The sequence below is a fragment of the Misgurnus anguillicaudatus genome, unplaced genomic scaffold, assembly GCF_027580225.2.
Source record: "Misgurnus anguillicaudatus unplaced genomic scaffold, ASM2758022v2 HiC_scaffold_31, whole genome shotgun sequence".
Taxonomy (NCBI): domain Eukaryota; kingdom Metazoa; phylum Chordata; class Actinopteri; order Cypriniformes; family Cobitidae; genus Misgurnus; species Misgurnus anguillicaudatus.
The window spans coordinates 3,223,019-3,249,316 of record NW_027395281.1 but is presented as its reverse complement, the minus strand read 5'-3'; the positions used below and the strand labels follow the sequence as shown (position 1 = coordinate 3,249,316).

At 40.1% G+C, this 26,298-nt stretch overlaps 1 protein-coding gene across 31 annotated transcripts in view; it reads right to left on the bottom strand.

The window, feature by feature from the left end:
* LOC129453021 (uncharacterized) overlaps positions 1-26,298 on the bottom strand; it is a 234,820-nt gene that overhangs the window by 130,186 nt on the left and 78,336 nt on the right. For 27 of the 31 annotated variants that reach the window (XM_073865319.1, XM_073865305.1, XM_073865313.1 and 24 more), the window contains 4 exons: positions 13,108-13,281; positions 3,787-3,960; positions 3,436-3,609; positions 3,088-3,261 (listed from right to left, as the gene is read on the bottom strand). The exons of 3 other annotated variants lie outside the window; for them this stretch is intronic. In XM_073865319.1, the coding sequence (XP_073721420.1) occupies positions 3,088-3,261; positions 3,436-3,609; positions 3,787-3,960; positions 13,108-13,281 (696 nt within the window). The remainder of the gene's footprint in view (positions 1-3,087; positions 3,262-3,435; positions 3,610-3,786; positions 3,961-13,107; positions 13,282-26,298) is intronic. One more of the 31 variants, XM_073865316.1, reaches the window with a different exon arrangement.

Here is a 26,298-nt window from a genome sequence, read left to right as displayed (position 1 = left end):
TATCGATCGATGTGGCCTATCGTGGCTTTACACATCACCTATCGGGGCTATCGATCGACGTGGCTTTACATATCGCTTATCGTGGTTTTACACATCACCTATTGGGGCTATCGATCGACGTGGCTTTACACATCGCCTATCGGGGCTATCAATCGACGTGGCCTATCGTGGCTTTACACATTGCCTATCGAGGCTGTCGATCAAGTGGCCTATCATGGCTTTACGTATCGCCATCGGGGCTATCGATCGACGTGGCTTTACATATCGCCTATCGTGGTTTTACACATCACCTAACGGGGCTATCAATCGACGTGGCTTTACACATCGCCTATCGGGGCTATCAATCGACGTGGCCTATCGTGGCTTTACACATCGCCTATCGGGGCTATCAATCGACGTGGCCTATCGTGGCTTTACACATTGCCTATCGAGGCTGTCGATCAAGTGGCCTATCGTGGCTTTACGTATCGCCATCGGGGCTATCGATCGACGTGGCTTTACATATCGCCTATCGTGGTTTTACACATCACCTAACGGGGCTATCGATCGACGTGGCTTTACACATCACCTATCGGGGCTATCAATCGACGTGGCCTATCGTGGCTTTACACATTGCCTATCGAGGTTGTCGATCAAGTGGCCTATCGTGGCTTTACGTATCGCCTATCGGGGCTATCGATCGACGTGGCTTTACATATCGCCTATCGAGGCTATCGATCGACGTGGCCAATCGTGGCTTTACACATCGCCTATCGGGGCTATCGATCAACGTGGCCTATCGTGGCTTTACACATTGCCTATCGGGGCTATCAATCAACGTGGCCTATCATGGCTTTACACATTGCCTATCGAGGCTATCGATTGCTGTGGCCTATTGTGGCTTTACATATCGCCTTTTGGGGCTATCAATCCACGTGGCTTTACACATCGCATATCAGGGCTATCGATTGCTGTGGCCAATCGTGGCTTTACACATCGCCTATCGGGGCTATCGATCAATGTGGCTTTACATATCGCCTATCGTGGTTTTACACATCACCTATCGGGGCTATCAATCAACGTGGCCTATCGTGGCTTTACACATTGCCTATCGGGGCTATCAATCAATGTGGCCTATCGTGGCTTTACACATTGCCTATCGAGGCTATTAATCAACGTGGCCTATAGTGGCTTTACACATTGCCTATCGAGGCTGTCTATCAAGTGGCCTATCGTGGCCAATCGTGGCTTTACATATCGGCTATCGGGGCCATTGATCTATGTGGCCTACCGTGGTGTTACACATCGCCTATCGGGGCTATTGATCGACGTGGCTTTACACATCGCCTATCAGGGCTATCGATTGCTGTGGCCTATTGTGGCTTTACATATCGCCTTTTGGGGCTATCAATCCACGTGGCTTTACACATCGCATATCAGGGCTATCGATTGCTGTGGCCTATCGTGGCTTTACATATCGCCTATCGGGGCTATCAATCCATGTGGCTTTACGCATCGCCTACCTGGGCTATCGATCGTTTTGGCCTATCGTGGCTTTACACATTGCCTATCGGGGCTATCGATCATTGTGGCCTATCGTGGCTTTACATATCACCTATCGGGGCTACCTATCCATGTAAAGCCTACCGTGGCACTTTACGACGAAGCATATTGTAATTCTTATCCTATTCCTTTTGTGTGAATCGGATATTAAAGTGAATGCCTATGCCTATCGTGGCTTTATTTTTGGGGGGTTCCAATAAATAGCTGTTGTAGCTTAAGAAGTCTGATTCCTTCTTAACATTTTTCTTTTGTTTCAGGATTGACATCTCTTTGATATCCTAGCAATCAAGCCAGTTGATCTATTTCACTTTTGGGGGTACGCTCCGCCCCTGCCTTCAACATCAGGCAGGATCTGCCGGACTACAGCTAGACCCGGACGAAAGGCGGGGCATATGCCAAAATCTTATGAGACTCAAGCATCTCTTTTATTTTGAGACTGATTCGAATTTCTGTCTTTTAATTTAACATGGAATAAATGTAATTCAAACGTTCACTTGCCTTCTGAGTCTTTATGGTAGAAATGAAAGCGTCAGCGTAAGTTCTACCAGGAAGACTCTAATACCACGTCATTCATTCATAAAATCGGCTTACCAATCACAGCTCAATGCCGACTATTTAAACGCTGAACTAACACTCTCTCCTGCTGCCCGTAGGTGTCGTAGCTGAAGTTCACCTCCATCCTCCCCACCACCACCAGGTTGTTCCCTGTTCTTTTGTCCGGGGGTAGGCTCCGCCCCTGCCTTCAACATCAGGCAGGATCTGCCGAACTACAGCTAGACCCGGACGAAAGGCGGGGCATATGCCAAAATCTTATGAGACTCAAGCATCTCTTTTATTCTGAGACTGATTCGAATTTCTGTCTTTTAATTTAACATGGAATAAATGTAATTCAAACGTTCACTTGCCTTCTGAGTCTTTATGGTAGAACTGGCTTATCTGCTGCTCAGAAGCTGCTTGCATAATATTTGCAAAGTCTATGAATCGCCATGTACACACAAAAGGCTAATATTTTAACTAAAAAAAAGTTGGCTTGTAAATAGTTTGACAACGGTATTAGCTGAATAATTACGTTGCTAATGCTAATCATTACTAGGCTTATTTCTCTTTAAGTTACCTGTTGTTGTCCTCTTGAAAATAAATCTGTAAGTTTGTCACATTTGGCAGCATCATCCTCCAATGAATTTTTTCTTCAACCTGTTTTTTACGCCCTCCTCCTCTCAGACGCGTATTGTTACGGTAGGGCCGGCCCAGCCTACCGGAGAAAAGTTTGGACGCGCTATGGACCGAACCAACTCTATGAGAGGGGAGGGGGAAACTCCCTCACATGGTACAACCCATGCAGAGGCTGCGCGCTGCAGTGTCAATGCGAAACGTGTGAAGTGTCATTTAAGAGAAGATAGACTCACTAACGTGACAAAAGTAAAAAAAACTAAAAAAAAACTCGACCGGCCCAAAAGTGAAACGGCCCACCGGGAATTCTCCCGGTTCTCCCGATTACCCACCCCGGGCCTGTCTGATGTGTTAATATTTGAAAGCTGTGCTCACCTGACTTTCTTCAGTGCACATTTGGGATCTTGTATTAACTGATAGATGAGTTTGACTCCTGATTCTCCAGGATCATTTCCTCTGAGATCCAGCTCTATCAGATGTGATGGGTTTGATCTCAAAGCTTTAGACAAAGCAATATAACCTTCTTCTCCAATACTGCAGTCTGAAAGGCTAAGAAATAATTAAAAAAATGTATTAGTTATTTTTTATTTATGCCAAAATAAAGATTATGAATGCACTGTAAAAAGTAAAAGTTGGATAAACAGATGATAATCTAACAGAAGATAAATGTATTAATGATATATTGATTATTTTATTTCATTGAACAATAATGTAAACACATACTTTAGTTTTTTGAGTGTCCATCGTGGATTTGTTAACAGATGAGAGATCTTCTTCATTCCTGAGTCTTCAAGTTTATTTCCACTCAGATCCAGATGTCTTATATGTGAAGGATTTAAATTAAAACCTGACATCAGATCAGTACAACCTTCTGCAGTAATACAACTGTTATTCAACCTAAAGAAAAAGAAAACAAAAGAAATGTTTCTCATTTTAATTCAGACAAAACAAACATCTACATGATCAAACATCTTTACTGATCCCAGTCCTCTAAATGTTTTTCATAAGAGTCTTCATCAGAATCAGATGTCACACAATGTAAGATGAAATGTAAAAGAGTATTATAATCCTTACCTGAGTGTATTGAGTCTACAGTGTTTATCCTTCAGTAGTTCAGATATCTGTTTCACTCTTGTGTTGTCAAGTTTATGATCATTCAGATTCAGATCTCTCTGGAGTAAAGGATTTATACCAAGAGTTTCACTCAGATACTTGAAGACTTCAGCTGCAGAAGAACTTTTCAAAAACCTGAAGAAAACACAAAGTGAAAATTTTATCAACCCAAACATTCATAAATAAAATAGGAAAATGCTGCTTAATGAAAACCCTAAAACATTTTACAACAAATTGTTTGGTAAATATTATAATTAGGACTGTCAAAATGAATGCTTTAATAATGCATTAACATAATTTAATTTTAGCGAAACAAACTTTACTAATGATTAATGCAGCATGCAACTGTTTGACCCTTGGCCTAGCCCAATGTTGAATAAATTGAGACGCAAGCCTTAGACTGTAAATAGTCATCAAACATTTAAAATGATCTTCCAAGAGGTGTACTGTCCTAAATGTTAATCTAATACAAATGATGTGTGTCCATTAACTTGCACATCTGAGATTTAGTGCAGAACTTGGTTGATGTTAAAATAGTTATTAAAAAGATAAAGTTATTAAGAGTGAAAAGACTCAAATATGATCTTTCTCATGCTAACTGACACATCTGAAGCATGTACACAGGCATGTGACCCTGATATATGCTCACACATAGGGGCTGTTTACACTTGGTATTAAGATGTGTTTTCATCGATCGGATCACAAGTGGACGAGAGAGACACATTACGTTTACGCCTGGTATTTAAATCCGTCTCTTTGTCCACTTTCGACCGCTTCTGTGCTGAATACTATGAGGGGGGTGGTCTGTGAGACGGTGGGCGAGTCTCTCTGCTGTCATTCAAACCCGAGCGGGAGTAATTATGAGTATAGATGGACGCAAACTAATATTATGTCGGAGTGCACTGCTTGTTTAGCAAGTAAAGATGCTGCACAGTGTTTTGTACATGAGTATGTAAGAGCTTTCTTTGAATTTTCAGCGCAATTGATGAAATAGGATCGTGCAACTTTCACACGCTTTTAAAATGAAACTACGGAGATCAGCCGCTTAGTTTTATCAATGAAAGGCTAAAAATAGCGCTGTTCACCGAATGTTCACGCCAGAAGTCAAAAAAGACGTAAAACTTGTGTTTAATACCTCAGATTAGATAAATGGGCGGAGAGAAGGCGGTCGCGTGTGGCTGTTCAAACACATTCAACCACATGTGCGTTCCGCAACTCCAAAGCGATCCGATCGAAAGTGGTTTCGACCACCTCTGGATGTGGTTGAAAGTGGTCGAAAGTGGACGAGCTCAAAACGTTTTGAACACCGTTTACACCTGCCATTAACGTCGTCCACTTGTGATCCGATCGACGAAAACACATGTTAATGCCAAGTGTAAACAGCCTCATAGACAGAATTACAGTTTAAAAAAAAATGAATTTACACAGATAATCTGTTATCTGTCTTAAATAAATGTTTAGTTAACTTTTGGGAAAAATATCTGATGTGTATAATATTAGTCCTTACATTATACAGTAGATCTTAAAGCTGTATGTCTCAATGTTAATCAAACTATAAAAACGAAAAAAGTTGAACATATATGCATGGCCGGACTTACCATTGGGCTTGAGTGGGCTTGAGCCCAGGGGCCCCGGCCAATAGGGGCCTCCGTGCCGGCTTGCGTTCGTTTGATTTGTTCAGTCGTTTTCATTTTTTATTTTACAGCCTATTGGTTGGTGCTGCATTTAATTTGTTAATATATGTCAGTCATCTTGGTGCTGCATATGACGCGCTGAGTTTACTGCTTTTGAAACCCATAGATGCTAGTATAATAGCGAATACGCGAAATGAGAATCATAAATGAGCTTTACTGATAACGAGAAAGAGCAACGCGAAAATGAAGCGCTGCGAATGAAAGATTACTAGAGTAGGTCTTGTACAGGGCCGGATTATCCAATGGGCATTATGGGCACGTGCCCAGGGGCCCACGCGCAGTCAGGGCCCAAGCGACGGGGGAAAATAAAATGTAAAATCTAATTGTTAATTATTTAGATTAACTATTTAAGCGCAAATAATCCCGCGCTGAATCGAGGCTGAATCGCGCTGGCGGGGATGAAACTTTTGCTGCCGAATACGTCACTCTCATTTGTTGCGAGATGCCGCCAGCATGCAGCCGGCGGACCGACTGCTTAATTTAGCAAAAGCGGCTGCCGCGGCGGTCCTCCGTCAGACCTGTTTGCGATTACGCCCTTATGACGCTTACTGCCGCCAGAGCACCGCCGGTGGTCCGCCGACTCATTGCTATCTGGGGTGGGTGGCAGTAGTCTTCATAGTTTAAATTCGTAATGAGTGAGAAAAGCAGCAGTGCACAGTTGATTTATCAGACAATCCATTACTTTTCTTCATTTATCCTCAATATGTGAATGTCCTGTAAATGACGCGAATCAGTGCTGCTCTGACATCCTGGTAAAATAATCATTTGTATAAGAAATCATTTGTAGTGCGTATGTGTCGAACGGAGCCGTCCACGCTTGTCTGTGGTTTGGAAGCTGCGCGGGAACGCGCGCGCGCGACAAAGACAGACGGGGAAGTTTTTGTCGTATTTGCCCAGATTGCCCTTCCTCCTCTGCATCTGTGCGCAACAGTGAAACACACATCGCCAACAGACAGACAGGTAGGCAGGAGCTCTTCACACAGGTCGTATTCCAGCTGGGTTTTTCTTGACTTGTGGGGAAGTCAGTGGAGATCAAATGACATAACTACCAGTACCTCAGTTTTACAGCTCCAAAAGACAATTGTTGTCTTGCTAACATGACTCATAATACGTTTTCTAAAGTGTAGATAAGCCAATAGTAACAGGTTTTAGTTTAAAGTTCAATACTTTTTGAAACAGTTTCAGTTGCTTTATTTTTTATTTTGTCAATCTATCTGTAGTTTTTTCCCCCACTTTTTTGCAGCATTTTTCCTGTGAAATTAATAATATAGCAGCAACCCTCCTTTTTTAGTTTAGTGTAAAGATGTGTTATTTTAACAGCAAAAGAATTTAAAAGATTTACTACCACGTGCAAAATAAACATACACATTATTAGTGAAACTGTACCCTCTCCTTGGCGCAGTCATTTATTCTAAATATATTTGAAACTAGTAGAACAGAAAACATGCACATTGTTGGCAGTATCATTTGCTGTCTTCTGTTCTTGTGATAAACACTTTGTGTGAACTGATTATTTTGTATTTTGTAGAAATCTGTAGAGTATGAAACAGTTGGGTGTGTGTGAAGGAATTAAAATAAGGAAGTTGTGTCAATATATTTAATCTTTTGTTTAAAAAAGAATTAGGCCTAAGAGAAGTGCCCTTTTTTCACTTGAGCATCTGCCCCCTGTGCAGGTCTCTGTGCAGGTCCCTGCTTGCAACAAAAATATCTACATGTATTGTCCTACAGGTGATCACCGGCTGTAATGTGTCAGTGTAAATCCTGTAAAAGTAGAGGTGTTTCTAACAAAAAGAACCATATAATATATATATATATATATATAGTTTGATTGTGTGAGTGGGGGGGCCTACAAGAAATTGTGCCCAGGGGCCTCCGAATTCTTAATCCGGGCCTGGTCTTGTAACTCTGTTTTTTCTTGTTTGTTTGTAATCTAACGTGATACGCAGCAGGTATACGCAGTATACCCACTAGGAAAGGTCAAGGATTTCCGTATACCCATTTAAAAAAGCGTGAAAATACTTAACAGTGTGTGACAAACCTTTGACACTTTCATTCATAAATTGACATATGAATCACTCACCATTCGCATGCTCCACTTGCTACTTTGGCGGGTTGAACCTCATATACAGTCGGCTATTTGATATTTGGTACATTTAACTTCATGCGGCACTGCGCGATCCGATCATCATATGAAATCAAACTATCACGGCGCAAAAGTGACTGTAAAGCAGACGGGTGTATTCATGTGGTTCAACAACAGCCAAAAAAATGACATCAGAGTACCGCGAGAGCGATTCGAGAAATGACACGGAGAAGTCTGCTTTCTAATCGCTCTCGCGGTACTTTGACATCATCACCAAGCGGTCTGCGTAGCGCCAAATGAAATCCAATCTGCTCGCAGTCTGCAGCTCACACGACACTGTAACCAAACTGTGAACGAGTGAAGCAGAGCTACGAAACATAACACAATCCGGAGAGTTAACACGCACATATGATTATGTCAACATTTAAATCATCAGTCCAGTTTATTACTTCATCTGGAGGTGAGGATTCACTAAATCATGGCCATGTTGATGTCCTGATGGTTTTTGATATAATCCACTAGCTAGCCTAACTTTCCTGTAGTTTCTCTTTCAGCATGTTTGCTTTTGCTTAAAGGGGGGGTTTAATGGTATTTCAAGCATTCTGACTTATTAACACAGTTATAGAGTTGTTTCCTCATGCTAAACGTAGACAAAGTGTCAAAAATGCAGTTGGGCGTGTTTCAGAGTATTTCTGTGCCGAATGCACTTCGCCAGGGTTCGTACAAGTTTCGGCTAATTTTTTTTGATTACGGTTCTAACTGACGTTTCAGGGGTTTTCGATACGTATCACTTCTTTATATGGGCTTCCGCCGGAAAACTTCCCCCGGAAAACCCCGCCCAGCCGTCAGTCAGCGGGAGACGCTAGAGCTTGCTAACAGCTTATCACGCCACTCAGCTTTGTTTAATTTCAAAAGTCAACAATGGCACAACAAGAAGTGTGTTTTTGGATGTAAGGAGAAGACATCCAGCCTTATGGAAACAATGGATATAGTTTATTATCCGGATTAGCAGCGGAGTTTTGCGTGTGTGTTTGATGCGGTGGATTTTCAGAACCGGGTCATGACGAGTGTGGGATTTTAATGTCATATGTTTTATTAATATTGTATTTAGAAGTGTTTTCAATAATCATTATAGTATGCTAAAGTAAAAGATTGTTTGTGTTTGTCTGTGAGAGTGGAAAGCTACCAGCTTGGGTGTGTGTGTGGAACTGCAAGAAGGATTAGCTGAGGAATGTATGTCTGGAAATTGTCAGAGATAAGAGAGAGACCAGAGAAGGAAAAGCAAACAGAAAACCATGTATTAACTAATGCTTTAATATTCACAGGATAAAATATGCAATATATTTCTTACTTAATCAGTATTAATCATTGAATAATTGATGTAATAAAGATATGATGTTGTCTTTGATAAATGTGTATTAACCAATGAAATGAAGGTTGCATACAGAATAACCTAATGGGGGGATGGCAGCTTAACCTTGAAGAACAGAATCTCCTGGGCTTGTTCTTTGTGTGTGTGTATTCTTCCCTAACAGATGGTTTTTTAATAATGATTAAAGTGTTTGCTTAGAAGTAGTATTGCAGTAAAAGATTTAATATGTGTTTATCTATCTAAAGAAGTTAATGTGTGCCTTATTCATATAACCAATTTTACGAATAATGAAATGATGTCATGATATTGAAATGTGTTTTACATAATAATCACTTTTATTTTACAGCTTATGTTTTCTGATGAATAAATGAATGTTTTATTAATGATTTGTTTTTAAGAAAGCATTATTATATTCTATGTGAAGTCAATCATATGTGAAGTGGAGTACTAGGGAGGAGGTGACGGACTGCATGGATCTCAGGGTTGTGTGGAGAACAGTTGGTTTTTTCTTTGTTCGTGTGTGTTTATCTTCGTCTACAGGCTAAAACTGTGTGGTGATGGAGTCAGATGTACGAGGGGAACGGCCTTTGTGGGTGGAGATTCTAAGAAGAAGATCGACGTCACATACTTTATAAATAACTGTTTTCCCCAAATGCTGGCTGTTAGTCGATTGCCTATTGTGGCCTTGAGACTGCCCAGCGCTGTAAAACTTTTTCATATCTGATCAATAAATAGTTTAATTTTAATACTGTGCCTCTCCTCTAATTATGAACATGCAATGGACACCTTAAAGTCCAACACGAGTTACACGTGGTAAGTAAGACTTCTGTCTTATGTTGGAAATAGGCGCGTGTATATTTTATAAATGACACGAACATGTAGTGAATCATAAGTTAAAACAGTGTTGTATAGTGTTGTATGACTCGTACTCGCTCCTCCCGTGTTATAACTCCTCCTTCTTCATTTTTTCGTATGTTATCGGAAAGATTCGGTAAAGCTAATCTTTCTTTTATAAATCTGATTAAACTAAAGACTCTTCAGAGATATAAAGGATGTCATACTACTCTATAGGTACTCCAGATTAATATCAGAAATGCAGAAACAACGTGTGTTACGTGAGCTTTAACAGAATCACAGTTTAAACTTCTGAAAAGTGTTCATTTTTATATCAACGTTCAAGGTTTTAATGTATTACGTTCATATCAGACGCAAAAATTAATTAATGATCATCTTCTCCACTTTGGTTTTTGGTGTCTAATATTACATGATGGTCTTGTCATAATTATTTAATAACATCCTAAAATCTTTTCTTTTGACTGCACAACTTAGGCTATATGCACAAAATACACTTGTTGATTATGTTTATAACATTATATGGTGTGTAATAAGGTGAATGTTAATCAAAACATATCATTCTCTTCTTAAGCTAAGTCTAACACAATGATTTTAAATGTTGTTATGGGGTATTTTTTAATGTGCATGATTAATTTGGATTTGTGACATCCCTAAAATACATGATTTAATTTTAGACTGGGCTTATGTTCTGCTATAAAGATATAGGGGCAGTTTCCTAGTCAGGTCTTATCCTAGTCCAAGACTAAAATGCATGTTTGATCTGTCTTAATTTAAACACAGCTTGCACTGATATATCTTAACATATATCATTGCCATTGTTTTGTCTCAAGACGCACACCAGTGATGTTTTTTGTAAGGTTTGTTTGTAAAAAATAATTGAATGCCCTAATATAACCTATAGCAATAGGCCTAGTGCTAGATTAATCTAAACCCTGTCGGGAAACTTCCCTAAAATGTAGTTCTATGACATTTTTTTTTATTTTAGGTTGTTTACTGTATGTGCACTCTCAGAAGATAATTTACACAAGCTGTCACTGGGTGGTACCCTTTGAAATAGTACACCTTTGTACCTAAAGAGTGCATATAATGGGTACAAATGTACCTATATATGTACCTAAATGGTAAATATTAGGACCCATTTAAAGGGTACCGTCCCAGTGACAGCTTTTGTACCTTTTGTTCTGATAGTGTAGGGCCCAAAATGTATTCAAGCCCAGGGGCCTCCACCCTGTTAAGTCCTGCCCTGCATATATGTTTCCTAAAGATATTGTTTTTGACTTTGTGTGTGTCAAATCTATTAGTTTTACCAGTGACTTAAGGTATGGATGGGATGTTTTTGAACCTTAAAAAAATCATAAACCCATGTTGATTACAGTAATATAAAAGATAAAATACAGTAATATATATAATATAAAATATAGAGCAGATAAAATTTGTGATTAAGTTGCGATTGACAATCATCTGATTAATCTAAATTAAATATTTTAATCTATTGACAACCCTAATAATTATATAAAAATTATTTAAAAAAAGACAATTCTTAATTATTATTATTACTATTATTATTATTATTTAAACAGAGATTGGTAGGTCTATTACTAAAGACGACTTTCTCAATCCTTTTGCATGGCTGTAAAAGTAAAAATATTATTTTTAGGTTCTTAAAAAGCTTGTCTTTTGTCATTTTAAATTTGAAGGCCTATAATGTTCAATGCCAACAATATGGGGATCTCAGTAGCTACGCTTACATGCAACCAAATAATCCGTTTGTAATCGTATAAGTGCCTCAATCAGTTCGAAAAGACTTCAAGTAAACACATTAATCAATAGGACTGAGGTCGATCGGATGCAAATTTCGATTGTATTGTAAGGTGTGCTGTAATAATAATAATAATGATAATACATTTTATTTTAATTCACATACAGTACAGAAGGTTAGGGGACTGACAAAAAAGTGAAGCCAAAGAGATGTGTTTTTAATTTGGTTTTAAAAGTGGATACACTTGTGCTTTGGTGCAACTCAAGTGGCAAGGCATTCCACAGTTTTGGGCCTGCCACACTAAATGCCCTGTCACTCATGGAGCGAAGCCGAGATGTGTGGACTGTTAAGAGGCATGTATCAGTAGAGCGAAGGGTGTGAGAAGTCATAAATGGGGTGAGAAGATCTGATAGGTAGGATGGGGCTAGATTATGTAAGGATTTATAAACCAATAGAAGGTTTTTTTAGTGGATGCGATAGCGGACAGGAAGCCAATGTAACTGCTGAAAAATAGGAGTGATATGATCCCAGGGCCTTGCACTAGTGAGTAGCCTTGCAGCAGAGTTTTGGACAACTGCAGGCAAAACTGCTTGCTGGGCAATGTGGCTCTAAGTGCAACAATGGTCAAAAATGAAATCTGGGTCATCTTGCATGCAGCGCATATTTACTGTATTTAAAGACGAATTTGTATTTAAAGACAAAAAAATTATTTTGAAACCAGAATTTTGAAGAATTGTACGTACTCTCCTTTTGTCAAAACAACCACACTGAGCATAGTGCATTTTAACAATAACTCTCTAAGTCAAATACACTGAAATGGTTAAACTTAGGCACAAGCTCTCAATAATAATATCCATAAGATTCAATACAGTATATGTGTGAGTTTTAAAATAAATTGGATAAAGGGATTTTATAGGACTTGAGCACTGATGGTATGATTACACTACTGGAACAACTTTTCCATTTTACACAGAAAACGACCAGTCTATGTGTACAAATAGTAATCCTGCCATCATTTTAAAGTCGTTATCAGCCCCTTTTGGCTCCATATTTTAGGTGAAATATGTCATTTTAACCCCACATCTTTACAAATCACTGGATTCCTCAGTCAATGTTCATCTATGGCATTTAATATTTTGGCTTTCTTTATCATTTTAGTGTTTGATTAAAATAAAACCCTCAAAATCAAAACAGAAAAGTTTCCAAAATGCGATAGTTCCAGTCCTTGATTCTGATTGGTTGAGACACTTTTGAAGCCGTTGTAAATCATTTTAGGACAGCCGTAATTTACACACACGTAAATTACATTAACATTATTGCAACACTGCATCAGTGTGTTGCTTGTCAAACATCTCACCTCTAATAACTTACACTGCTTGGCTGGAGAATAATATTTTTTATCAATATTATGACATTTTGGTCAATATTATGACATTTTGGTTGCTAAAAACTAAATATATACTCACAATACAACGGTCTTCTGTAGTTTATTGCTTAATTATTTGAATTCACAGCTCACCTGACTTTCTTCAGTGCACAGTCTTGATCTTGTATTAAATCATGGATGAGTTTAACTCCTGATTCTCCAGGATCATTTCCACTGAGATCCAGCTCTATCAGATGTGATGGGTTTGATCTCACAGCTCTAGACAAAGCAACATAACCTTCTTCTCCAATACTGCAGTCTGATAATCTAGAGAAGAGAAGTTTAAATGAATAATCACATCCATTATTTTATTAATATACAGTTGAAGACAAAAATATGTACCCTTGGTAAATATGCTAAAAATATAGAATCCTGTGAAAATAAATATATAATGTTTATCTGTTTCTCTTTTTAAGCACAATGTTTTATTGAAGTAAAACAATTGAAAGTGAGGGGAAAATTACATTATGAAACCTAAATGACCTACCTAAATGAAAATTAGAAACACCATATTTATACTGTGTTTGACCCCCTTTCACCTTCAGAACTGCCTTAATTCTACGTGGCATTGATTCAACAAGGTGCTGAAAGCATTCTTTAGAAATGTAGGCCCATATTGATAGGATAGCATCTTGCAGTTGATGGAGATTTGTGGGATGCACATCCAGGGCACTAAGCTCCCGTTCCACCACATCCCAAAGATGCTCTATTGGATTGAGATCTGGTGACTGTGGAGGCCATTTTAGTACAGTGAACTCATTGTCATGTTCAAGAAACCAATTTGAAATGATTCCAGCTTTGTGACATGGTGCCTTATCCTGCTGGAAGTAGCCATCAGAGGATGGGTACATGGTGGTCATAAAGGGATTGACATGGTCAGAAACAATGGCACTAAGGAGCCTAAAGTGTGCCAAGAAAACATCCCCCACACCATTACACCACCACCACCGCACTGTCCAATTGTAACGAGTGGTTATTTCAGTCAACGTTGCTCTATTATCTTTTTTTTTTTTTTTTGATCAAAGTTTTTATTGTTAGAGAGTTTCACCGTACAAAAGGATTGCCAAGATACAGATAATACTCTGAACAATTTTCCCATTTTCCTTTCCCAAATTGCCCTCCCATATTCCCAGGCGACCAAACCCACCCCATCTCTCAGTGGTTAAATAAAACAATATACAGTATATATAATATATATATTTATATGTAAAATAATTTCTAGGTAGTGCAAGATAAAAGGCATATACAACTGCATGCATAAAGAAAGAAATTGAGCAGTCCTAGACCACCAGGACAAGGTTAAAGTTTTACAGCTGCTCTTTAATTTTTAAAATAACTTCTAACCAGGCTGAAATTGACTTTTGAGAAGCACCATGTAGTCTTGCCACTGAAAGTTCCATATTGGCAATATCCAAGAAGGATTGCATCCAATGGGTCCAATTTAAAGAATGTGGGGGTTTCCAATGTAAAGCAAGCATTTTCTTGGCAGCCGTAAGACCACAGAAGAGCATTTTTTTCTGGGTTAACGTTGCTCTATTATCAGCTTCAATTAGTTGGCTCATTCTCCTCTGACCTCTAGCAAATCATCTTTCTTTTCCATTCTGAGTTTGTAGTTCAGGAGATTGTCTTGAACAGGACCACACCCATAAATGCATTGAAGCTACTGCCATGTGATTGGTTGATTAGATAATTGCATTAATGAGAAATTGAACAGGTGTTCCTAATAATACTTTAGGTGAGTGTAAATGCTTTCTCAAATACACATTAGACAAAATTTTTAGCCCCCCCCCCCCCCCACAACATTTTATGAGTAAAAAAAATTCTGAAGTATATTCCTATTTATATTAATATTTTCTTGCCACACCAAGGTGTCTAAACACATAATGTCGTTCAGTCATGAGTTCCTGTTTCACGAGAGAATAAATATTAAAGGGACACTTCACTTTTAATATGAAGTGTCATATTAAAGTTTCCTCTGAGACGGGAGAAATACTGATTTCAGTGTTGCACTTCCTTCGTTTAATGATGTAAAAATCTTAATTATGTGTCCTTGAAGGAAGGAAATGCTGTATCTTTGTCGAGTGTGTAAGACTGCAGACACTCATTCCTCATTTTTCCAGGAGCGGGCTATTGGTGGGACCCACTCACACTACAGACCTATTACAGATAAGTGGGTGGGACTTACGAAAATATATGAACACAGACGAAAAAGCCGCCATCTTTATGATAAGCTAAGCTAACAGACGTTGTGGAGCAATATGGAAGAGGGTGATTTCACAAGCGTGATGCTCTAATCCGCTGTTCATGATACCTTTATGAGCCACAATACAGCAAAGAGCTGAGGCAGATGTAGGAACAGAAAGCAGAGAAGCCCGGGGAGGAGGCTGCAGTCTCGGCCTCTGCTGTGTAGAAAAGCCCAGACTGGCTTGGGCGGACTAGTAGTGCCTGTACTCTTGCTGTGTGTCTTCTGAACAAAATTTCTGCATCAGATCAGGATATGGACATTTGTGTGGTGAATGGTCCCGGAGAAGAGAGGTACTTTGCGTATGGGAGAGTTTTTTGGATTCAAAAGTGCTCTATATCTACAGTTAAATTAACCTCTGAATCTTTATTGTTGTGAACCTAATTTTGTAACAGAGGTCCTGGATACCTTATTCAGACACATGGCTTCATGGATTATATGAAGCCATGTGTCAGAGTGAGCATCGTGCATCAGAGCTCCGTCGAGTTTATCATCCAAATCCTATTTTCTGACTACCTTGTTCCTATTTATATAATATAACATATTCGTTTATCTCAAGAATACTTTGCCGTGACGACTATTGAGCAGTACTACCACGTGAAACGATTTATCACTGCTAAACACCCAGTGTTAGCATATAGCCCGCTAGCATCAACAAACAGCCGATCTAATGGCGGACTCATCCACTGTATGCTATTCAGACCTGTCCTCACCTGAGCGGGAAGCTGTGGAGCAGTTGATACCCGGTTATCGCAGATCCTACGCGAAGTACAGCGCCCAGTTCACCCAGGCTCCAGACATCCACAAGCGACCGAGAAGTGCAAAAAGCGAACACCCTACGCGGTGCAGCTTCACGGACCGCGCTCGAGGGAACGGAGACGCCATCGCCCAGAATGAAAGCGATCGGGAAGCCGTGGAGGAGCCGCTGCCCGGCCGTCGCAGATTCAGCTTGCCTCACATCACACTGGCTACAGACGTCCGCAGGCGATCGGGGCGTGCTGCGAGTGAGCTTCCCTCGCGATGTAGCTTCACGGACCGCGTCCAGGTGACCGAAGACGCCATCAGCCAACATGAAAGCGGTAAGACTCCGCTTGTTATTGTAACTTGCATTACTTGCCACATGTACAGTTTAGCTTCTTCCATCAGCACAGAGGGGTTTACTTGTGCTAAGTGTATTGAAGTATTAAGGCTGACGGAGAAGATTGCAGAACTAGAAGCGCGCATCCAAACGCTAGTTGATGACAGCAATACCGCTAATGCTACAAACGCTAATACCGCTAATGCTACAAACGCTAATACCGCTTATGCTACAAACGCTAATACCGCTAATGCTACAAATGCTAATACCGCTAATGCTACAAACGTTAATACCACTAATGCTACAAACGCTAATACCGCTAATGCTACAAACACTGTTTCGGGTGCGCCTAGTGTTAAACGTAATACACATAGCTCGGTTCCATCATCTGAGTCAAGGGGGCCGACTAACTGGGTGACTGTCAGGCGGCAAAGTCGTTTCCGGTGCCCACCCAAGACCCCCCTGGTAATTTCAAACAGGTTCGATATTCTAAGCAACACACCGACTGAGACGTCTGTTAAAAGTGCCTTGGTCATTGGAGATTCGATACTTAGGAACGCAAACATTGAGGCACCAGCCACCATAGTCGATTGTATACCGGGAGCCAGGTCTTCAGACATTAGATCAAAACTTAAAGTGCTGGCTAATGCTAAGCGTAAGTTTTCTAAAATTGTTATTCACGCCGGCACGAATGACACCAGACTCCGCCAGTCGGAGATCACCAAAGATAATATTAAAGAGATATGTGAAATTGCTAAAACAATGTCAGACAATGTAATATGCTCTGGTCCCCTCCCCGCCTACCGGGGGGATGAAACTTACAGTAGATTATTGTCTCTTCACGACTGGATGTCAAAATGGTGCCCTCAGCATAACGTAGGGTTTATAGACAATTGGAAGCATTTTCGGGGGAGACCTGACCTGCTAAAGAGAGATGGCCTTCATCCATCTCAGGAAGGAAGTGCGATTCTCTCTATAAATCTGACCAATAGTCTTACTTCGAATACAGTCTGACTATCCAGGGTACAAGTCAGACAACAGACGGATCGGCTTAACCGTCCATCTGTTAGCTGCCGTGATATGTCAAGATCACTTATATCCCAGCACTTCGAGTCAATCTTACCAGAATATCAACACATTTCAACTGTATCTGTTCCCCGAACAAATAAATACAGAGCACCGCTTGCCACATCTGGTACAAATCTGATTAATATAAAATTAGACAACAATACTTTAACAGATGAACCTCGAATGTTAAAATTCGGCCTTCTTAACATTAGATCGCTTACCAATAAAGAACCTATTGTCAATGAAATAGTTACAGACCAAAACTTAGATGCACTCTGTTTAACAGAAACCTGGCTTAAAGCAGACGACTACATTAGTTTAAACGAATCCACCCCACAAGACTATTATTATAAACATGAACCTCGATTAAAGGGGAGAGGGGGTGGTGTAGCTACAATATACAACAAAATTTTTAAAGTAAACCAAAAATCTGAAGTAAAATTTAAATCATTCGAACTAATGTTGTTAAATATGGAAATAACCGATCGTAACCACAAACAGCTCTCTTTTGCCTTAGCTACAATATATAGACCTCCGGGCCACCATGCAGATTTCCTTAAAGAAATAGCAGATTTCCTGTCTGAGCTTGTAGTCACTGTAGATAAAGCTCTTATCGTTGGTGATTTTAATATTCATGTGGATAACCCAAAAGATGCACTAGGACGTGCATTTATGGATGTTCTAAATTCTCTCAATATTAGACAAAACGTGACAGGGCCAACGCATACTCGTAAGCACACATTAGACTTAATTCTGTCACTCGGGCTCAATATTAATGACATCAAAATATCACCTCAGAGTGATGCAGTTTCTGACCATTACCTTGTGTCATACACTGTACTTCTAGATAGGATCAGTCAATCCACAACATGCTACAGATTAGCCAGAACAATAATTTCCACCACTAAAGATAGCTTTATTAGCACTCTTCCAGACCTGTCTCAAATTAAACATGTAGCAGATAACTCTGACGATCTAGATATTGTAATAGAAAACCTAAACAATGTCTGTTCTAACACACTGGATGCCGTTGCTCCCATTCGAAAAAAGAGAATCAAAGAAAAACCGCCAGCTCCATGGTATGATCATCACACCGCAGCACTCAAAAAGGCAACTAGGAAAATGGAAAGAAATTATAGAAGCACAAAGTTAGAGGTATGGCGTGCAGCATGGAAAGAGAGTGTTAAACAATACAGACAGGCTATTAAAACCGCCAGATCTACCTATCTTAGCAGGCTTATAAATGAGAATCATAATAACCCTCGTTTCCTCTTCAGCACGGTTGCAAAACTGACTAGAAATATAGAAATAACAGAAACCAATAGTAAACTTCAACACAATAGTAACGACTTCATGAACTTCTTTTCTAACAAAATTACGTCTATAAGGGAAAACATCGTAGCTACCCAGGCAGCCACCACTCAACCCGTTAGTTCACTTAACACTAGACTACCATACGAACATCTTGATTCATTTAAACCTACTACAATAGATGAGCTCTCTAGACTAGTTACATCATCCAAATCATCATCCTGTATATTAGACCTCGTTCCCACAAAACTGCTTAAAGAGGTATTCCCTGTAGTGTCAACCCCGGTTCTAAATATCTTTAACTCATCGCTAGAAATAGGATATGTGACCAGTCACGGAAAGTAGGGACACAAGTCGGATCTGGGGCATTTTGAGTTATTCATAGATTCTGAAAGTGCAGATTCTAAGCTTTCCAACGATGTGTAACACATGGAAATCTGATAAGATGTGGAGAAGTTGTGGCCATTTGAATGTAACACATTCAAGAAAGAGAATGCTGAGAAATTTGAGAAAGAAAAAAGTTAACACTTTCCCTTTTCCCTGGCTGGAGAGACAATAGGGCTCATTTACATCTCATTTAGCTAAGCCATACCCCCTGTAAAGCCGTTTTGAGATACAGAGGTTCTACCATCATATGTAGTATTTTATTACAGAAGTCCGAATGACAAAATGCAAACATAAACAGGACTTTTAACGTTACCTTTGCGGGGATCACAAGTCGAATCCAGTCTGTTTCAGATGTGTGAATCATCCAATGATTTTTGTCCACAAATGCGTATAATCCGTGAAATATAGATATATAGTCTATTTCGCATGAACTTCTGGTAATACAATATAATATACAATCTGAGGACTATTTACATCGTAACATGTAAGGGTATATCAGATTACACTCCGGTATTTACGTTCCGTTAAACACATGAACCCGCCTTCAAAGTTTGTATTTAAAATAGATAATCCAAAAACAGCACCGTCGAAAACGTGAAGTCCTTAAGAGATGTTACCAATCGCTCGCTCGTTCCTCCATCAGACAATGACTTCATGGAAAATATTGATAGACAAAACATGTAGCCAATTATATAAAGAATACAACGATCTCTGTGTAACTTCTGTGTGTTTGGACAAATAACAGTCAGCCGCATCACTGACTTTATGGGGCGCCGCAGTCGGATGACGTCAGAGTACCGCGAGAGCGAGTCGAAATTAAACTACTCCGTAAGATTTCTTAAAGAGCTCTCGCGGTACTTTGACGTCATCCGGCTGCGGCGCCCCATAAAGTCAGTGACGCGGCTGACGTATATGCGGTTGACTGTTATTTGTTCCGCCCCAGCTTCTTTTATATTTCTTTTGTTTTGTGCGCCCGAGCTTCATTTACAGTCTGGGGAGACGCACGCTATAAGTTTGAAAAAAATAAATAAAACTCAGCAAACATGTCTTAAGGGACAGAGCAGCCACGTCACTACAGTCACGTGACTTCACGCTCGAGCCGGAAGAGAAGACAATAGGGCTGCGTCCGAAACCGCATACTGTATAGTAGGTACTGAATTAGATGAAGTACCTACTTACTTGGCGTTAAAACAGTAGGTACTGTATAGTATGAATCCTGGTAGTATGAATGAGATTCGGACGTACTACATCCGCCATGTTGCTACATCACGTGACATACGTCGTCATCACGTCATGTCATTTCTCACGCGAAAACAGCAGCGTGCCTCTTCTTCGTTGGATAACTCCTCGTCCGGGGCATCATGGGATAGTGAAGCGTCCATCGTATGCACACTGCAAAATCTAACCGGAAGTAGTAGGTCATCCGGGTACTTTTCGCATACTGTTTTTCGAATACTATGTATTCGGACATACTACTCGCCTCGCCTACTGCTTTTCGCGTACTATATAGTATGTAGTAGGCGGTTTCGGACGCAGCATAGGTGTGTTCGACTTCATGCGGCGCTGCGCAGACCGATCGGTGGCTGACTTGAAGCAGTGCATTCCGGTTAGTAATTTTGTCCGACTTAAGCTGGCGCTGCAGGCACGTGACTGTGTCATATGGTTTTTAAGTACCGCGAGAGCGATTCGAGATCAGCCGCCGGAGTCAGCCAGCGCAGCTTGCGAAGAGGAGCTGCACGGGCTGTAATGACGACACAGATGTTTCACGATTGGTCGGATTCACCACATGACAACAATCACGTGTGTTTCGTGTTTCTTTTCACGCCCTCAGTTCCACAAATGCTCACAAATCTGTATTTTTATAACAGTTAAAGCTATTTTCATGTAGTCGCGATGTTATATTGTGTCATCTTCATCAAAATAAAATGGATAAAAAACGTAGACCCCACAACATTGTTATTTAAATAATATATGCTTATGTTGAACTTTATTATTGTAAAAACAGATGCTGTAAGCCTCTTCAGTTCCACTCATGCTCATAGACGGACATTCAAAACAGTATAATTCACTTTTTATGTAGTTTACATCTTACAAATCATGTTTAATGCGATTAAGCAAGCAAACGACACGTGATCAGCCATGCTTGACGTAAATGCCGCGAACTACGTATTTGTAAGATGTAAACTACATAAAAAGTGAATTATACTCTTTTGAATGTCCGTGTATGAGCATGAGTGGAACTGAAGAGGCTTACAGCAGTGTTTTACAAGAATAAAGAGTTCAACATAAGCATATATTATTTAAATACCAATGTAGTGGGCTCTACGTTTTTTATCCATTTTATTTTGATGAAGATGACACAATATAACATCGCGACTACATGAAAATAGCTTTAACTGTTATAAAAATACAGATTTGTGAGCATTTGTGGAACTGAGGGCGTGAAAATAAACACAAAATACACGTGATTGTTGTCATGTGGTGAATCCGACCAATCGTGAAACAGCTGTGTCGTCATTACAGCCAGTGCAGCTCCTCTTCGCGAACTGCGCTGGCTTACTCAGGCGGCTGATCTCGAACCGGTTCGAGATCAGCCGCCTGAGTTAGCCAGCGCAGTTCCCGAAGAGGAGCTGCACGGGCTGTAATGACGACACAGCTGTTTCACGATTGGTCGGATTCACCACATGACAACAATCACGTGTGTTTCGTGTGTATTTTCACGACCTCAGTTCCACAAATGCTCACAAATCTGTATTTTTATAACAGTTAAAGCTCTTTTCATGTAGTCGCGATGTTATATTGTGTCATCTTCATCAAAATAAAATGGATAAAAAACGTAGACCCCACTACATTGGTATTTAAATAATATATGCTTATGTTAAACTTTATTCTTGTAAAAACAGATGCTGTAAGCCTCTTCAGTTCCACTCATGCTCATACACGGACATTCAAAACAGTACAATTCACTTTTTATGCAGTTTACATCTTACAAATCATGTTTAATGCGATTAAGCAAGCAAACGGCACGTGATCAGCCATGCCTGACGTAAATGCAGCAAACTACGGGAACCACAGCGCGTCCGACTTCACGTCTCCGTTTTCAGCTCCTCCCCGCCTGCACGCGGCTAATCTCGCCGATCGGTTACATCCAGCCACAGCCGATGTCGAAAACACCTAACAGGTGTGTTCGAGATCATCTGGCGCTGCGCAGTAGGGGTGGGCGGATCGATCTAAATATCGATAGTATCGATGCCAACACTGGTATTGGTATCAGATCGATACAATTGTAATTGAATCGATACTTCAATTTAAATATCTCTCCTCTACGTTCATTATACTTTGCTCGTGTCTTCTACCTCTAAAATCCTGAGCAAACGCTGCTTTCACATCCTGTCCCACTTTGCTACTCCTCCCCCTCCTGCTGCTCTGCTGTGATTCGTTGTTGTGTCGTCACGTGACTCACTGACACAACGTGCCGAGAAGTAGCGTACTGAGTGAGAGATCAGGATGACAGAGAGGAAGAGAAGCGTTGTGTGGAGCTATTTTACGGCTATAATAATAATACTGTAACTTCATGCGTGTAAAAAGTAAAAATTGTGTGCACTTTATTTGCTTTTAAAACCAGAAAAAAGAGAGAATTTTGTTATTCTTTATTTTTTTTTAAAAAAGATTGTAACAACTTAATTCTACAGTTTCTAATAACTAATAATTTTGTGGACTTAAATACTTTAATAAAAAAAAGTCTAAAGAATTTATCATTCATTCACCTCAGAAATAATGACATAATGCTCTCCCCTACACAAAAGTATTTTTTTAAGTAAAAAGTATCGGATTGGTATCGGAATCGGCAATACTGACCCTTTATGTATTTGGTATCGGATCGATACCAAATTTTGCAGTATCGCCCACCACTACTGCGCAGACCGATCGGCGAGGTTTGCCGCTTGCAGTCGAGGGAGGAACTGAAGACGGAGCCGTCAAGCCGGACACCTGCTGCTTGCCGTAGTGACGTGTGCGCCGTGTTTCCTTGTTTGTAATCGCAAATGAAGTGACTTAGATGCTGAATTTGATAAAAACAAACCTTTTAATAAAAAGTTGCAACCAGAAACATTTTATATCGAATATTTTAATTGCTGCTTATACTGTATACCCGAAAATAACGGGAAACAAGCATATATTATTAAAATACCAATAGAGTTTGTTATTTTCATTTTTATTTTATTACATGACACAATATAACATATTTAAGGATATTAAAGTGTTTTTTCCTGTTTTAAAACATGAAATTATAATGTTTATTAGTGAAACTAAAGGTTGGATTAAACTTGAAACGCACGTGATCGTTGTCATCAATGAGGCGACCAATCAAGTAAAGCTGTTACGTCATCACAACTCCGGGCAGCCGCTCTGGAGGAGCTGCACCGGCTGAGCTAGCCGGCTACTCTCGAAACGCTCTCGCGGTACTTAAAAACCATATGACACAGTCACGTGCCTGCAGCGCCAGCTGAAGTCGGACAAAAGTACTAACCAAAATGCACTGCTTCAAGTCAGCCGCCGATCGGTCTGCCCAGCGCCGCATGAAGTCGAACACACCTAATGCTGAATAAAGTCGTAATTCTTGCTATTTTTGGACCAAACTGTATTTTCGATGCATCAACACAATTTTACTGACCCACTGATGTCACATGGACTACTTTGATAATGTTTTTATTACCTTTCTGGACATGGAAACCGTACATAGATTTTCAATGGAGAAGACAGAAAGCTCTCGGACTAAATCTAATGTTAAAACATCTTAAACTGTGTTCCGAAGATGAACGGAGGTCTTCCGAGTTTAGAACGACATAATGGTAAGTCATTAATGACATTATTTTCAGTTTTGGGCGAACTATCCCTATTCAGTAGTCACGCTGTTCCCTTTGGGGGCGGAGGCGAAAACACAAGCTTATACAGTATGTAAATATACACACAGACAATGACGCCCCCCGCTGCACGCTAGAATCTCCGGAAAACAAGCCTATTTTAACCGCAAAATGTACGCTTTTAAATATACATAAACTGCTATCTCAAACATGGAGAGGCTTCTTCGTGATCTCAACTAACAGATTCTGCAATAAAACGAAAATCACAAATTTTGAAAAAAAAAAACCTTGTTTATCATTTTCTCGAAACTTGTGCTGCCGACTTGTGTCCCTGGTTTCCGTGACGGGTCACATATGTTCCAACAGCTTTCAAACTAGCAGTTATTAAACCGCTGATTAAAAAACTGCAGCTTGATCAGGGAGAGCTTAATAACTTTAGACCAATCTCAAATCTCCCTTTTCTTTCGAAAATATTAGAAAAGGTAGTGGCAAGCCAGTTACGCACATTCTTGACAAATAATAGTACATATGAAAAGTTCCAATCAGGATTCAGGCCCCACCATAGCACAGAGACAGCGTTGCTTAGAGTTACAAATGACCTCCTATTAACATCCGATCGTGGTGAAATCTCAATTCTTATATTATTAGACCTTAGTGCAGCCTTTGACACAATAGATCACACAATCTTACTTAATAGGCTAGAAAACTATGTTGGTATCAGTGGTCAGGCGCTAGCCTGGTTTAGGTCGTATCTAACCAATCGCTATCACTTTGTTTATGTAAACGAGGAAGAGTCATATCACTCCCTGGTTAAATACGGTGTACCGCAGGGATCGGTTTTAGGTCCTATCCTGTTCTCGTTATACATGTTACCTCTAGGAGACATTATCAGGAAACATAACATAAGTTTTCACTGCTATGCGGATGATACCCAGCTTTACATCTCCTCACATCCCAGCGAAACACACACGTTTTCTAAGCTAACAGACTGCCTTAGCGATGTTAGTGACTGGATGGCACATAACTTTCTTAAGCTGAACTCCAATAAGACAGAGATACTTATTATTGAACCGAATCGCTACAAACATAATATGTCAGATTACAAGTTGCACATAGATGGCTGCACTGTGGTGCCATCTTCCACGATTAGGAACTTAGGTGTGATGTTCGACAGCAACTTATCCTTCGATAGTCATATCGCCAACGTCTGCCGCACAGCATTCTTCCATCTTAGAAATATCTCGAAAATACGCCATATACTGTCTACATCTGACGCAGAGAAGCTTATCCATGCTTTTATGACCTCTAGAATAGACTATTGTAACTCACTACTCGGGGGATGCCATGCAAATCAAGTAAACAAGCTTCAGCTAGTTCAAAACGCTTCCGCAAGGGTACTTACTCGATCTAAAAAGTACGACCACATAAGCCCAATTCTGGCATCTTTACACTGGCTACCAGTTAAATATCGCATACAATTTAAAATATCACTAATCACCTACAAAGCTTTAAATGGCCTAGCACCCTCATATCTTAGAGAATTACTATCAGAATACAATCCATCACGCACACTACGGTCGCAAAATTCTGGTCTCTTGATTATCCCTAGACTATCAAAAGTGTCTAAAAGTGGAAGGTCATTTTCCTACTTAGCCCCTAAGCTCTGGAATGATTTACCAACCGATGTCCGAGAATCAGACACAGTCGATAATTTTAAATCTAGACTTAAAACTTTTCTCTTCAACAAAGCATTCGCATAATTTGTCTAGTAAAAGTACTTAACTCGAAATAGTTATCTGTACGGAACAAAGCACTCGCGGTCATAACACAGATCAACCAAATAAATAAATAAAAATCTTATCTTAACCTATAGTCGGATTGCGATTTTGGAACTTTCGTGTTCTTGTGAATAGTATGCCATACAAACCCGTTTGCCACTGAACCTGCATTAACGACGACAGTGGGGCCTCCAGCCTTAGTCAAACGGGTTGGCACGTATGGTTGGGTTGTGATTTTGGCGCTTTCTTTGTATTGCAAATAGTATGCCATACAGACCCGTTTGCCACTGAACCTGCATTAACGACGACAGTGGGGCTTTTGGCCTTAGTCAAACGGGTTGGCACGTATGGTTGGGTTGTGATTTTGGCGCTTTCTTTCTATTGCGAATAGTATGCCATACAGACCCGTTTGCCACTGAACCTGCATTAACGACGACAGTGGGGCCTCCAGCCTTAGTCAAACGGGTTGACACGTATGGTCAGGTTGAGATGTTGGCGTTTTTTCGTGATCTTGTAAATAGTATGCAATATAGACCCGTTTGCCACTGAACGTGCATT